A 16,250-nucleotide genomic window follows, 5' to 3' on the forward strand; every position below is an offset into this window, starting at 1 on the left:
CTTAGGGCTGACATAGCCTTTTTACAAGAGACACATTTAACTGCAGAAGAACATGCTAAATTGAATAAATGGTGGGTGGGGGAATGTATGTCAACAGCAGCGGTGGGGAGAAAAAGGGGAGTAGCAATTCTAATTAGAAAAGGAATAACAAACCACATTCATAAGATAATCCAGGATCCTGAGGGACGATATGTGTTAGCTATTGTCACAATTAATAGACAAAAACTCTTACTGGGCAGTATATACGCCCCAAATGTCCTAGATCTTAAATTCTACAAAAAACTAGTGGCAAAAATAGCATGTTTAGAATCAATACCAATAATACTGGGAGGAGATTTTAATATGACCTGGGATCTACAAGTGGACCGTTCGCACCCTCCGGCAACAATCCACCGAACACAAACTAGAGGACTACCTGAATTATGCACCACACTAGATCTCATAGATATATGGAGGACGTTGCATCCTGGGATCAGAGAATATACACATATGTCAAGAGCTCATGGTACCTCTTCCAGGATTGACTACCTATTAACATCAAGCACATTATTTCCCACAATTAGAGACGCTGATATAGGACCGTGCGTTATCTCGGATCATGCGACGGTACATATGAATTGGATGGGGGGAGGGGAAGAAGAGAAATTTCGGGGGTGGACGTTCCCAACGTATCTAGTAAATAATGTGAGATTTCGAGAACATTTACAAACGAAATGGGCAGAGTATAAACATTTTAATGAAGACACAGTACCAACTTCAACTAGTTTTTGGGAAGCCGCAAAGGTGGTCTTGCGGGGAGAAACTATCAGTTTTACTACCCAATACAAGCGTGCAAGAGATAGGGAAATTCTGAGATTGGAGAAACAATTGAGAGAAGTGAATAGACACTATGGCTTAAATCCTTGCCCTCGGCTTCGACAGGAGATATTAGAAATACAGGCGGCTTATAACTCCTTACTACATGATAGGGAAGTGAAATCCCAAACATATTATAGATTCCAATTGTATAAATTTGGGAACAAGGGAGGGAAACTTCTGGCAAGAGTTATTGCCCCTAGATACGCTTCCAGAAATATCACTAGTATAAAAACACAAGAGGGAAATTTGATACATTCCAATAAAGGAATTAGACAGGAATTTAAAACATATTATCAACACCTATATAGCTCTACAGAACAAGAAGGGCTATCAGGCACGCAATATCTTCAAAACCTTACGATCCCACAGATAAATGAACATGACCGCAATCTACTGAACGCGGAGATTAGTGAGGATGAGATCACATGGGCTATAGGACATAGCAAGATGGGTAAAGCGCCAGGTCCCGATGGATACAAAGCAGAATTTTATAAATTAATGGGGGAGTCGATTGTACCTACATTAACTAAAGTGTTTAAAGAATGGATATCAAATGGTACATTACCTGAACATTTAAATCTAGCGCGTATAATTGTGTTTCCAAAGCCTAGTCGAGATGAGCAACTAGTAACATCGTATCGCCCTATATCGCTTATTAACCATGAAGCCAAACTATTCGCAAAAATTTTAGCAAATAGACTAGGCCGTGTTCTACCAAAAATAATCCATGAAGCTCAAGTTGGTTTTGTGCAGGGTAGGTCGGTGGCTAAGAATCTCAGACGAATTTTGACATCATTGGAATATTTAGAGCACACTAATGAACAAGCTTTAATGATTAGTTTTGACGCTGAAAAGGCGTTCGATAAAGTGGAATGGTCTTTCTTATATGAGGTGATGGAGGGATATGGTATAAAAGGAGAGTTTGTACAGGCGATTAAAGCTTTATATGCAGACCCTCTAGCGCAGGTAATGGTCAATGGGAACTTATCTGAGGTAATTCATATAGGCAGGGGAACGAGACAAGGCTGCCCGCTATCGCCCTTACTATTTGCACTATATTTAGACCCTCTAATTAGGGATATTCAAGAATGCCCAGCAGTGCCTGGAGTGGACATACAACATCAGCAGTTCAAAATGGCTGCATTTGCAGATGATTTGCTAATTATTTTAAAGAACCCAAAAGAAGCGCTGGGTAATGTATTAGAGATTTTTAGGGAGTTTGGAGACTACTCGGGATTCACGTTAAACCTTGACAAATCAGAGGCCTTAGCTATAAATACAGATGCCCATAGCCTGTGGCCCATAGATTTCCCTTTAAAGCGGGCAACTAAATCTTTTAAATATTTAGAGATTCTATTACCGGTAAATACAAGAGATTTATATGATTTAAATGTTAGCAAACTCAAAGAGCAGACCATGCACCAGTTAAATTCTTGGCAAAACCTTACGATATCCTTGACAGGGAGGATATGTTTAACGAGGATGGTGATAATGCCGCGGTGGCTGTATGTTTTACAGGTTCTACCACTAAAACTCAAGCAGACTGACATAAAATACTTTTATAAAATTCTGAGAAAATTCTGTTGGGCTGGGAAAAGGGCCAAACTTCAATTGAAATTCCTGCTAGGAGGGTGGAGACAAGGGGGAATGGGGATTCCAAATATTAAATACTACAATATAGCTTGCTTGCTAAGACAGGTTAGAGATTGGGTAATGAATACATCGGATCATACACCACTTGAGTATGAGATAGTATACTTCGCCCCATATAATTATCTAGCGTTATTACATACCCAGAATAAGATACTCCCCCATAGATTTAAACATAGTGTTTTGCTCCAGCCTACCAGGGAAGCGTGGAGATTTATAGGGAAACTTCTGGGGGGGAGACCCCTTTAATACAGAGTTATTAACTATTAGGGGCAACCCGATGTTTGTACCGGGGATAGAGAATCCAACTTTTGTCACGTGGGAAAGAAACGGCATAGCAATTATGCAGGATGTGTTGGGGGGTGATGGGCATATCAAAGCAGTAACACAAATGCAAACTAATGCACAATGGAGGGATCATTTTGCGCATAGCCAACTCACGCACTATGTGCGCACACTAAATACAGATGAGATTAAGAAACACTTAGGTGAGAAAATTAGAAAATTCTTCGAAGAAATAGCTGAGGAGGTGCCATCAATCTCCAGTATACATCTGAAATTGTGGGGACTGATGCCTGAGAGAGAGTTTAGTCAACTCCGTCAGAAATGGGAAATAGATATAGGCAGAGCATTGACAGGTTGGAATATTGTAAAACAAATACAGGATATACCCAGAATAGTAGGAGGGGCTAACCTTAGGGAATGTGCGTTTCGCATATTGCATAGGGCTTATTTTACCCAGACACAACTATACAAATCAGGGGGCATCCATACTGCTACCTGCCTGAAATATCAGAGGGCAGATAATACGCTATATCATGCGATATGGGCATGCCCTGCAATAAACAAATACTGGAGACACATAGCTGTATTTCTATCTACAACTGTCAATTGTGATATTGCATTGAACCCTCTATGTCTAGTACTAGATAAACATGACGCCTTTCCCAGGCTAAACAAAGATAAAATGATGCTATGCCGTAAAACATGTCTCATTGCCAAGAAATGCATAATGCAGCACTGGACCTCTGCACACCCTCCGACTTTCTGGCATTGGCGGAACCAGGTGCACCAATTGCTCACTTGGGAAGCGAGAGAGGCAAAAGGGACATACAAACGTAAAGAGCGCTTTCTAAAAATCTGGGGGTGTTATCTGGATGGGATGACTCACAGAGGGAGAAGTCGAATTCTTAATAATCTGTAATATTTTTTTTTTTTTTTTTTTTGGGTGTCAATTGTGATAACAGAAGATTCAATTATAGGTAAATAGGGGGGGGAGGGGGATATTATGATCAAGATGTGATATTGGTTATAATATATAGCCGAAACTGGAGGATAACAAATGAAACACATAAGTCATCGGAGGTTGATACTATTACACTTTATTATGTAAATGATGTTAATTCCTTCTTTTGACAATAATATCACAATAATATATCAGCTTGTTGGAGGGGAGGAGGGGGGAAGGGTGGGAGGGGAGAAAGGGGAACATGGGGGGGGGGGGAAAATTATTACAAACATGTTGTTGATGATATATTTAGATGACTGCGTTGTATATATACTCATTTTGGTGTTGTATAATGGTCTGTTATTTCGATAATACAATAATAAAAAAGTTGAAACATAACAAAGGAATGCAATGACGACCAAACCGCCGCTCGACAAATATCTAACGGAGGAATCATACTACTCTCCGCCCAGGAGGTCGCCATTCCCCTGGTAGAATGAGCCGAAAACTCCTTAGGGACCACGCGGCCCTTCAGCAAATACGCAGAAGCAATTGACTCCTTCAACCATCTAGCTATCGTAGCTTTGGAAGCTGCCGCACCCTTTCTTGCACCACCATGAAGAACGAACAAACGATCAGAAAGTCTATAGTGCCGAGTTCTGGAAATATAACAGCGCAAGACTCTTCGCACATCTAACTTGGCCAGTCGACGCTGCTCCGCATCCCCCGCCAAGTCACCCAAAACTGGCAAGGAAATAACTTGGTTCACATGGAACTCTGAAACCACCTTGGGCACAAAGGACGGCACCGGGCGCAACGAAACCTTCTCCTTGGAAAAAGACAAAAAGGGTTCTCTACAAGACAAAGCCTGAAGTTCCGACACCCTCCGAGCTGAAGTAATAGCCACCAAGAACACCGTCTTTAAGGAAAGATCCTTATCCGAAACAGAAACCAAGGGCTCAAACGGCGGCCTCACCAAAGCATCCAGAACGAGATTCAAATCCCACGGAGGCACCATTCGCCGCCAGGGCGGTCGCAGTAACTTAACACCCTTCAAAAATCGAACAACATCCGGACTAGAAGCTAACGACTTCCCCTGGATCTTTCCACGAAAACACGACAAAGCCGCCACCTGTACCTTCAAGGAAGACAAGGCCAGACCCCTGTCCATACCATCCTGCAAAAACTGCAAAACATCAGTCACCGACGCTCGAAAGGGAAGAACCTGTCTACCTGCACACCAATGCTCAAAGACTCTCCAGACCCGGACATACGCCCACGAAGTGGACTGCCTACGCGAACTCAACATCGTATCGATAACTCTGGACGAAAAACCTTTCTTCCTTAACCTGTGTCTCTCAAGAGCCAGCCGTAAGCGAGAACCAATCCGGATCTGGCATAACTATCGGTCCCTGACACAACACCACTGAATCTGACAACGACCACCTCGAGAACCCACTGATCCGATGTGATTTGGGCCCAGTTCTGGTAAAACAGACTCAGCCGAGCCCCTACCCGAACCAGAGCCTGGGCCCGCACACCTTCATTGCGAATTACGCCCTGAAACCTGTCCTCCCGCAGAGAAATCCCGTCCTCCGCGCCGATTCCCCCGAAAGGACTGGGTGCGCTGGAAAAACCGACCTCTATAGGACCCACTAGTCCTCCTGGGCCTATACCGACGAGCCTCCTTAAACCGACCTCGGGAGGAAATACCCCTGGTAGTCGCCTTGGGACGAAAATCCGGAAGGCGAGGGGCCTTGGCATCGCTGAGACCGCGCACCAACTTATCCAAATCCTCACCAAAAAGCATGGATCCCTTAAAGGGAAGCGAACACAACTTAGCTTTAGAGGCCGCGTCCGCGACCCAACCTCGCAACCAAAGGGCCCTACGCCACCAGCAGAGCCATATTCTTGGCCGAGGCACAGAGCAAATCATAAAGTGCATCAGACAAAAAGGACGATCCCATCTCCAATTTGGCTAACTCCTGCACCCCCGAGGTCCCAACCTCCACCGAATCATCAAGAAGCTTCTCGGCCCAACGAAAACACGCCCGCGCAACCAGTCCCCCACAAACTGAGGCCTGCAGAGCCAGGGCCGACAAGTCGAAACTCCGCTTGAGAAAGGACTCAAGCCTCCTATCCTAGGGATCACGGAGGGCGGTCCCACCGTCTACCGGAATAGCCGTGGCTTTTGTAACTGCTGTCACCACAGCATCAACTGTGGGTGCCTTAAAGGAATCTCTATCTTCCTGTGGAAGCGGATAAAGTCTTGACATCGCTTTAGAAACTTTACAGGGAGAATCCGGCGACTGCCACTCTTGAAACACCATATCCCGGAGATCCTTATTCATGGGAAAGGACCTAGCCTGCCGCTGAATACCCTTAACCAAGGGGTCCACCTGTCTAGCCTCCCCCAAAGCCGCCTCTGGCTGTTCAAACTTAAGGGTGGAAGAGACCTGCTCAATGAGATCCGCAAGCTCCTCCCTATGAAAAATCCTCACTACAGAAGGATCCTCTCCAGGCACCACCAAATCCGGATCCTGAAATCCCTCAAACCCCTCAGAATCTCCTATTTCACTAAGAGCCCCTTCGGACCCTCCAGGAGAGAATCCCTCTTCGTCGTCCCACTCAAACAGAGGCCTCTTAGCCAGTGCTGGACTAGACCCCTCCCCTAAAGGCGGGGGTCCCGACCTCCAGGCTTGATAGAGGGTCCAAACAAACTCCGGAGGAAAAGCCACGCCTCCTGGACCCTCCGGTACCATGTTCGGAGCCGACCCAGGGGCAGCAGAGCCAAAAACAGCTGATTCCGCGGGACGCATGGAATCCAAAATGGCGGGCGTTCCCGCCAAAACTAAACTCGCTGATGCCGTCCCTGCTGGCGCTCCCGCTGCCCCCAAACTAGCTGGAACCTCGGCAATTAACACCGGGGGCGCCGCCATTGACGAGGCCTGCTTCGGTTCGCCGCAGAGCCAGCACTGTCCCCCCGGAGATTCTACTCCTCGGCGCGAACATGCGCGACACCAGAGGAGTTTGCCTGCCATAACACTGAAGCTCACCACACGCTGAGCGAAGCCAAAATTCTCACTCACTGCTTTCCCACAACAATCACTCGCACTGCTCTCTCGCTATACACAGGAATCGAACCTGCCGTCCGTTCCTAGTCAGATACGGGCCCAGATCGCTCTTAAAGAGACATCAACCCAAATTGGCAGCTGAGAAGTGGGAGGCACTCAAGGGCTACAATATTATAAAAGCAGCCGAGGCACAAAGCTGCCAAAATCTCCATAGAGAGCAGCACAGGGGGAGGGACCTGAAAACAGGTGTGACACCCCAGGGGGAAAAACTGGGCCCCACCGGACCCAGGGCCCCGAAGCACTTTTTTTTTTTTTTAAACACACGTACAGGGAATAGTCAAAAACCAATAAATTGGCAAGAAGAGTAAAATCCCCATAAACGAATAGTCAAACTACCTCACCAGACTATTGAAGACTGCACAGGCTGTCCTTCTACCTCTGCTGAGACTGAGAAAATACTGGCTAGCAGATGTACTGCCCAGGTTATACCGTGTTTCCCCGAATATAAGACACTGCCTTATATTAATTTTTGCGCCCAAAAAGGCGCTAGGTCTTATTTTCAGGGGATGTCTTAATATTTCGGGGAAACACGGTTGGCCCGCCCACCTTCCCTCCATTGCTCCTGCAACTACCGGTAACCCCCCCACCCGAGGTCGCCCCCCCACCCGAGATGGCGCTCCCACCCGAAGTCGCCGGACCCCACCCCCCTCCGTCGCTCAGAAACTAACCTGAACTTAAGCCTCCTTTCACTTTCCTTCCAGTTCGCAGGAGCAGCAGGGCAGGGCAGGCCTCTCCTTCCTTCCGAGCCCCACCCTCGCCTGACGTTACGTTACGTCAGGCGAGGGCGGGACACGGAAGGAAGGAGTGGCCTGCCCTCCTACTGCTGCTGCTTGCTGCGAACTGGAAGGAAAGTGAAAGGAGGCTTAAGTTCAGGTTAGTTTCAGAGCGACAGAGGGGGTTGGGGTCCGGCGACTTCGGGTGGGGGCGCCATCTCGGGTGGGGGGGCAACCTCGGGTGGGGGGTTAGTTTCAGAGCGACGGAGGGGGGGGCCCGGCGATCTCGGGGGGGGGGGGGACCCTACTTACCGGGAAAAGAAAAACTTTGCTAGGCCTTACTTTCGGGGGAGGCCTTATATTTTCTAAGGGCACCAAAAACCTCGGTAGGTCTTATTTTATGGGGATGCCCTATTTTCGGGGAAACACGGTATATACAGTATCCAAAAGCTCAGTGTTTCTCAGTCTCCCTCTGCTGGTAGGAGGACATAACCCACGCGTCTTGACCGGTCTGGAGGGTCGTGGAGGAATAGAACATTTTCTTTGTTGTAGTTTTCACTTGGGTCTCTAGGGTGAGGTTTCGGTTGATTGTCACGCCGAGGATTTTGAGGCTATCTGAGATAGGGAGGGTGTGGTCTGCGGTGATTATATTTGTGAGTTTGTTCATGTTGTATTGAGATGAGAAGATGAGACAGTGTGTTTTTTCGGTATTGAGTTTTAATTGAAATGCACTTGCCCATGAGTTCATGATGTTCAAACTTAGATTGATTTTGTTGGTTATTTCTGTTGGATCGAGTGTGTAAGGAATGTATATTGTGACATCGTCAGCATAGATGAAAGGGTTGAGGCCTTGGTTGGCTAAGGATTTAGCTAGTGGCGTCATCATTAAGTTGAAGAGGATTGGTGATAATTGTGATCCTTGAGGTACTCCACAGTCGGGTTTCCATGGTGAAGATGTGTTTGTATTTGATTTCACTTGACATGTCCTGGTGGTTAGGAAACCTTTGATCCACTTAATTATGTTTCCGCTGATCCCGAAGTAATCGAGAAGACCTAGCAGTATATTGTGGTCCACCATGTCGAATGCACTAGACATGTCGAATTGGAGGAGGAGTATGTTTTTTCCTGTTGTGATTTCCTGCTTGTCCTCACCCCCATATGTACTGTCTTTTTTTTTTTTAACAGTATATTTCAGGCTGCAATGCTGTAGCAAAACAAGTGCTTTCAAACTCTTACTGTAGCAGTAACACCTAAACCTGGTATCACAGATGATCTGAGACGGGTTCCAAGAGAAACCTCATTATTCATTTTAAAAGAACATACGTTATATAGAAAGTATATACAACTTATTAAGTACTCCAAAATCTCACTAGTGAAGAAAGGCTTGCAAGCTTTTAAAACATTTTGATTTGAAAATAATTTTACTATGCAAGCTGTACAACAGAATAAAAGTAGATCTCAAACAGAAAACTTCAGGGACCACAAACTAAATAGGCTAGTCATCAAGCTTAAAAAGATTTTTTTAACCCTACACATAGTGGTTCATCTTTAACTGTGGGAAAATGTCAGACTTGCTGAAATCTCATACTGATAAATTATTAGTGCATTACTATACCACAAATTAGAGTCCTGGTTGTTTGGTTGAGTTGATTTGGAAACAAGATACAATTTTGTTATGAATATCACTAAAGGACACTAAATACTGCCACATTATATAAATCTTTAAAACAGCAGGGATTTTGTGATATGCAAACAAAACGCTGAGAAATATTTTTAGTACTTGCTTATTTAAACAAACCTAACAATGAGAGACATTCAACAAGCTCTTAGACAACGTCATTTCCCACAGAGAAAAAAAATGAAGTTTCCTTTCCCCTCAGTACAGTTATTTTAAAAGTAATGTATTAAGAGGCTCATTTTTGAAACAGAAAATCATCCAAAAAAGGCAGACAGAGAAAAACTTAATAGAAAGCAAAATATCTTATAACTCAGAAACTACTCAAAAGTTTGCTTCAGACTGCCAGAGGAGAGGGTCAAGGTTTTGCCACACAATCTATATATCAAAATAGAAGACTCAACTACACAGGGGAGAAGCCATAGACTTTTAACCCAACCCCAATCGGGTTTATCTATCACCAGCTTCTCAAAAATGACTGTAAAAATAGCAGTGGGAAACTCCTCTCTCCTGGGAGAAAAAACCCACCGCTGCAAAAAAAAAAAAAAAAAAAGTCAGTCAACTAATGCAAAAATTCATTAACTTGGTGTCTACTCAAGACAGTCTTAAAAAAAAAAAAGTGTTATACTTTTAAATACAAAAACTGTCCCACAATACTGTGCTTAACTGCAAGCGAACTTTCCACTGGCACATATCTTCTGAAGTGCGTCACTCCAATTCTAACACGGTCATTAAAGCACTTCCACCGGTTCATATAAGTGCAAGGATTCTTCATCCCCGACAAGGGCCCCCTTCTTTTGCCGAGCTGCTTCAGGAGGAAGAACACTTCTGTAAAAAGAAAACTTCCAAGATGGCAACAAAAGTAAAATAGACTCTGTCATGAAGGCAACCAATCAGCAACTAGCTGTCATTTCCTCTTAACAGAGTGTCTCCCATTCCATGTTTTTTTCACGGAGAGGGTGGTAGGTACAAACGATAACAGAATTCAAAAATGCATGGGACAACCATAAAGGAATCCTGTTTAGAAGGAATGGATCCAAAGAAGCTTGGCAGAGATTCAAAAGCAACACTGATAATTGGGAAGCAAAGCCAGTACTGGGCAAACTTTTACAGTCTGTGCTCTGATTGTGGCTGGACAGATTTAACTTCAGAAGTTGGAGAACAAGGCCAGTGTTGGGCAGACTTCTGTGGTCTGTGCCCTGATCATGGCTGAATAGATTTGGATGGGCTGGAGGGGAGCTTTTCAGGGGCTTCGACTTTAACTTCAGAAATTTTAGGTCAGTGCTGGGCAGACTTCTACATCTATGCCCTGAAAATGGCAAGGACAAATCAAGACCAGGTAAATATATGAAGTATCACATACCATATGTAATGAGTTTATCTTGTTGGGCAGACTGGATGGACCATACAGGTCTTTATCTGCCGTCATCTATTATGTTACTACATCCATTGGGTCATTCAATCCTTGTTTTTAACATGCGTTTCATCTGCCCAATATAGAACACATCACATGGGCACTGTCAGATAAATCACTCCTTGTGAGGCACACGAAGTAGAACAATGTATTTTTACCTTCTTACACCCTTGCGGCCACAAGAACTCAGTACTTTCTTTCATTATATGACATTATATGACATTGGCCGCATTTTTTAAGCCCAGTTCCTTCCTCTGTCCTTACTGTCCACACTTGGACTTGCACAATACAACAGCCAAGTTCTTGTTTGGAGAGACCGCTATCAATCTGATTGTCTGAATATTTCATATACTGACAATACTTTCAAGTGACGCTTAATTACTTTAGCTATTCTAGGAGAAAAATCTGTGTACTTCAAGACACATGCAATTTTTTTCTTCTTGTTCAAATTGTTTTCTAGATTGCAGTAGTAGTTCTCCGTTATACAAAGCCCTTTTGAAGGCTTGTTTGATCACTCGTTGAGGATATCCTTGATTTGAGAATTTGTTCATCAAAGGTAGCAGCTGCTGTCTTCTACATCGACTCTGATTCACAAATGCGTCGATAAAGAAAAAATTGGTAAAAAGGCAAACTATTCCTCATATGGAAGGGATGCATACTGTCAAATGTAAAAAAAAAAAAAAAGGGAATTATGGTCAGTTGATTTGGAAAAAAAAACTGTAGCCTTAAAATTTCCCCTTTGACATTCTACTCGTACACATTGGAATTTAATCATTAGGTGCATATTATTAAGTTCCTCCACAAATTTGTTTAAAGCCTCTTCAGTCTCTCTCCATATTAAAAAGAATATCATATATATATATTGCCACCAGCACACTACTGACCTGTAGGTCTCAGAAGTATAAATGTGACACCACTCCAGCTGGGCCATTAATTGGCCACTGAAGGCAAAGAGGCCCCCACAGCTACCCCTGCCGGTTGTAAATAGATTTCATTGTTAAACAAAAAGTAATTGTTCTTGATTGCCAGAGTCACTAATTGGACCAGAAAATCTGTGGGTACTGTCCATGGATGGGGCAGAGAGTCCAATTCTTCCTGCAGATCCTCTGAGGCCTCCTGCTGAGGTATCGTGGATTGAACATATAGGGTTACTAATAAAGTTGATTCAGGAATATGTTCCAAGGAGGTCAATTTGTTAAAAAAAAAAAAAAAAAAGAGTCGTATCCTTCACTTCAAATATGATGGATCATCCCCCATCAAGGGTATTTAGAGAAAACAAAAAATCAACCAACATACTTACAGATTCTTACTGGAAAGAGTCTCGAACCGACACTTTCGGGCGGCCTGGAGGTTGTGTAAGTGTTTTATGAATTTTAGGTACTACATAGAAAATGTTTATTTTTGCTGTGTGATGGTTGAAGAAATAGAACTAATTTTTCATCAGAAAACTTTGAGTGATCCCTTCACTTGTGATTTCTTTTATAGCTTGCAGTAACTCATCCGTTGGATATTGCTCTAACTTACAATAAACAGTTGAGTCAAGCAGTAGTCATGCTATTTCTGATACACAACCTTGTTTTGCCCATACAACTGCACCCCCCCCTATCCGTACAATGGATAACAATGTTCTTCAAATCTGTCCAAAGCTTTACTTTCCTGTAGGGACAAATGTGGACAAAAGAAAGGCTCTTGTTCCAGCTGATTCACTTCCTGCAATATCAATTTTTGAATCAGTAAGGCACGATCAGGATCATGGGTCCCCTGTCCTGCTTGAGTTTCAGCAAAGTCTTTCCTACCAAGGGAATGAGAGGATATGCATACAGAAGGCTATCCCCCCAGTGAAGGAGGAAGGCATCTGAAGCTAGCCTGTCTGACCTGAGTCTGGAGCAGTACTGAATGACTGTTGAGATGAGTGGCAAAGGGAGTGCCCCACTCTCAGATTTTGCAGGCAACGCCACTCGTGCGGTTGCATCACCATGCTCAGCATATCCAATAGACTGTTGTCTTTCCTTGCCAGATGTGTGGCTCTGAACTAGAGAATGACATAGGAACGGGGATCCATAGTAACCGCGGGGATGGGGACAGAGCCCGCTGGGATGGGACACATACCACGAGGATGGGGACACTTAACCCTCCATTGCCTCATGTAAGCCGCATTGAGCCTGCCTTGAGTGGGAAAGCGGGGGGTACAAATGTAACAAACAAAAAAAAAAAAGATTGGTCAATGTTAGGTACCTTCCTATCTGTCTCCTGTAAATTAAGCACAGCCATGTAACCCATTCTCAAATTAAACTATATATGAAATCTGTCTTACCACACACTCAGAACTTGCTCAGATTACTCCTAAATAAGGGCAGGCCTTACCACATTCATAGTCCAGGAAAAGAATAAAAACACCAATGTATTTTACTTAATCAAGATTTATGTGGTGCTCTAGTCCAAATCAACTCAAAATTCACAAAAAGATAAAACAAAGAAACAAAGAAGATAGAAAAGTGAAGGAATTAATAACCAGTTTATACAAATTCAAGATTCATTTTAACATATCTGCAAGGTCTCAGATATCTTGGGGCTGTTTATTCCATTTTAGCTGTAACTTAGGAGAGTAAAGGATGATACTTACAATACAATTACATTTTCAAAACATATATCAGTGACTGCTTTGTCTACAATGACCATATCTGTGTCGAAAATCTCTGCACCCATTTTGAACATGCAAAATACTGCATAACGCTGTGAACCTGTATAAGGGTTAAAGAATTATATTGTAATTGCAGTACTGGATTATCTAAAAAAAAAATGTAGAAGAAATCTTTATATTAATTTTTTTTCTTTTTTTTTTTAGTTGTCAAGGTAAAATCAGTGGTTTGAAGTTTTGAAATCTACTGTGTAAATCCACAATTGCATATTTAAATAATCAACTGATATTTCATTTATGTGTTGTTACAACTTTAGTACATTCAAAATTAAATAGCATAAACATTTCTAGACCACCCTTCCAATTTAACTTCAGGAAGTTTACAACATATTTTCAGGTACAACAAACAGTTCCTTTAATAGAAACAGAAAAAGAACCTATAAAAAGGAAGAATTGGAGTGAGAAAAGATAGGATTTCTGCTTTACCATAAGAATAACCTTGCAAAAAATGCTTAACAGTTCCTAAGGACCTGAGTTCTATATGAAATTAAGAAACTTAATTTAACATTTTCATAACAGGACTTCTTTATGTCATAAATTACACATTTAAGAGGAATATAAGAACCAAAGATACACCTTGCTCAATCAGACCAAGGTACATTGAGCCCAGCACCCTACCTCCGAAAGTAGCTAGTCTGCATCAAAAGAACCTGACAGTTCCCAAAATGTATATTAATTTTCATAGCTCATATCATAGGATAAGTAGTGGCCTTGGCCACTACCTGCAAAATTAGGAGAAATTCCTTCAGTGCGCCCCAGCACTACATAGATAGCACTGAGCAATCAGAGAAGATTTTCAATGGCACTTTTAATATAAAGGACAATTCTATAACTGAGCACCTGCATTTATCTGCACACGTAAATATATGAGAGATAAAACACATGGATGGAGAATGGGCAGGGCTACAACTTAACTCATAGATTACTATAAGTTATGTCCATCCTTGCTGAATTTATATGACCTCAGTTACAATAGGTCTATAACGGCACCTTGGTTTCGAATTTTAATAATCAAGTTTCAGGTTTATTCCAGACTTAATATACCACTTATCAAGTTTATTCCAGACTTAATATACCACTTATTAGAAAACTATCAAAGTGGTTTACACATTTATAATGGGAAGAAGAAAAAAAGGCACTCAGGGAGGACAAGGCCAGAACGGAGAGACTGAATGAATTCTTTGCTTTGGTCTTTATGGAAGAAGATGTAAGAGATCTACATATATCAGAAAGGGTTTTCTGGGGCGACTATGCAGAGAAACTGAAAGAAATCTCTATGAACCTGGAAGACGTACTGAGCCAAATTGACAAGTTAAAGAGTGATAAATAACCTGGACCGGATGGTAGTTACTCCAGGGTACTGAAAGAACTCAAACATAAGATTGCTGATCTGCAACCTGTCATTCAAATCGCCCATAGTACCTGAAGATTGGAAGGTGGCCAGTGAGTGAGGTGGCTTCGTCGGGTGCAGGCACTTGGAAGACAGTAGATATAACAATGTGTTAAAGGTATATACAGTTCTATGTAAGTTTCTTGTGTGTAAACTTTTTCTTTTCTAGCTTTTATTGTATTTCTTTTCCTATCCTTTTTGTTTTTATTTTGTAAACCGCTGTGATATGTTTATCAGCTTCAGCAGTATATCAAGTCTTGAATAAATAAATAAATTGACCAGTACAGGAGACCTTTTTGCTAGGTGGTCCCACCACCCACCATTTTAATATAAAAGTTTTACGGGCTGACCTTCCACCATTGCCCTTTCAGAGCAGAGCGGCAGCCTGGTCTCAAGACCTGGCTGCTCAGGTCACTGAAGACTTGTTGAAGAAGTTGGTGTGTAAGCCTCTGATGAAGGTGATATCTGCAATTCATCGGGAACAGAAATACAAATTCTTGTTTTGTACTTACATTTCTCCAAAGCATATTAACGTGACAGAGTTGGAGGACATATGGGGTAAGGAAGCAGCACAGTGGGTTAAACTGGAAAGAGGAAATGGAAAATGTATTTACATTGGTATGATATACGGGAACAAATGGACAGAGACTCAATTGAAGCCATTCACAAGATAGCTTGGAAAGGGGAAGTATTACTAATAGGTGATTTTAATATGCCAGATGTCGATTGGAGAGTCCCTGCTGTGGGGTCGTCTAGAGGCCAAGGGATATTGGATTCTCTACAGAAAGAATTGTTCCAGCAGTGGGTAATGGAGCCAACATGAGATGGAAAGATTCTAGACCTGGTGCTTATGAACAGAGAGAATGTTTCTGATGTTACAGTGGGGGATCATTTGGCATCTAGTGATCACCGAATGGTGTGGTTCAATATTAAGAGACAGGAAGAGAAGGCTTATTCAAGATCGAAGATCCTAGATTTTAAAAGCACTAACTTTGCCGAGAAGGGGGAATATCTCGAGGAAGAGTTAGTTGGACGGGAACAGCTGAAGGAAGTAGACCACCAGTGGGCAAAATTGAAAGGAGCTATTTTAAAGGTGACAAACCTTTATGTTAGAAAATGACATAAAAGTAAGAGGAAAAGAAGGTAACTCTGGTTCTCAAGCATAGTAGTAGCTGAAAAGGTAAGGGAAAAAAGGTTAGCCTTCATACATTACAAGTGTCGCAGAAAGAGGAGGACAGGCAAAAATACCTATAAAAGCTATAAGAAGCTGGAAAAGCTGTAAGGAAAGCGAAGAAGCAAATGGATGAAAAGATAGCCAATATGGTAAAATTGGGGGACAAGACATTTTTTAGATATGTAAGTGAAAGGAGGAAGAGCCACAATAGCATTGTGAGGCTCAAGGCTGAGGGGCAGGAATACGTAGAAGTTGATAAGGGTAAAGCTGAACTTATTTATTTCTGTTCTGTGTTCACGGATGAAAGGCCAGGGGC

General features: G+C 42.7%; 1 protein-coding gene across 1 annotated transcript in view; it reads right to left on the reverse strand.

Moving 5' to 3' along the window:
• The window catches only part of RTKN2 (rhotekin 2), a 233,684-nt gene that overhangs the window by 148,579 nt on the left and 68,855 nt on the right, over window positions 1-16,250 (reverse strand). Inside the window, exon 6 of the mRNA XM_030203115.1 lies at window positions 13,296-13,413. Within this exon, the coding sequence (XP_030058975.1) occupies window positions 13,296-13,413 (118 nt within the window). The remainder of the gene's footprint in view (window positions 1-13,295; window positions 13,414-16,250) is intronic.

This window comes from Microcaecilia unicolor, chromosome 5, assembly GCF_901765095.1.
Source record: "Microcaecilia unicolor chromosome 5, aMicUni1.1, whole genome shotgun sequence".
Lineage (NCBI taxonomy): Eukaryota > Metazoa > Chordata > Amphibia > Gymnophiona > Siphonopidae > Microcaecilia > Microcaecilia unicolor.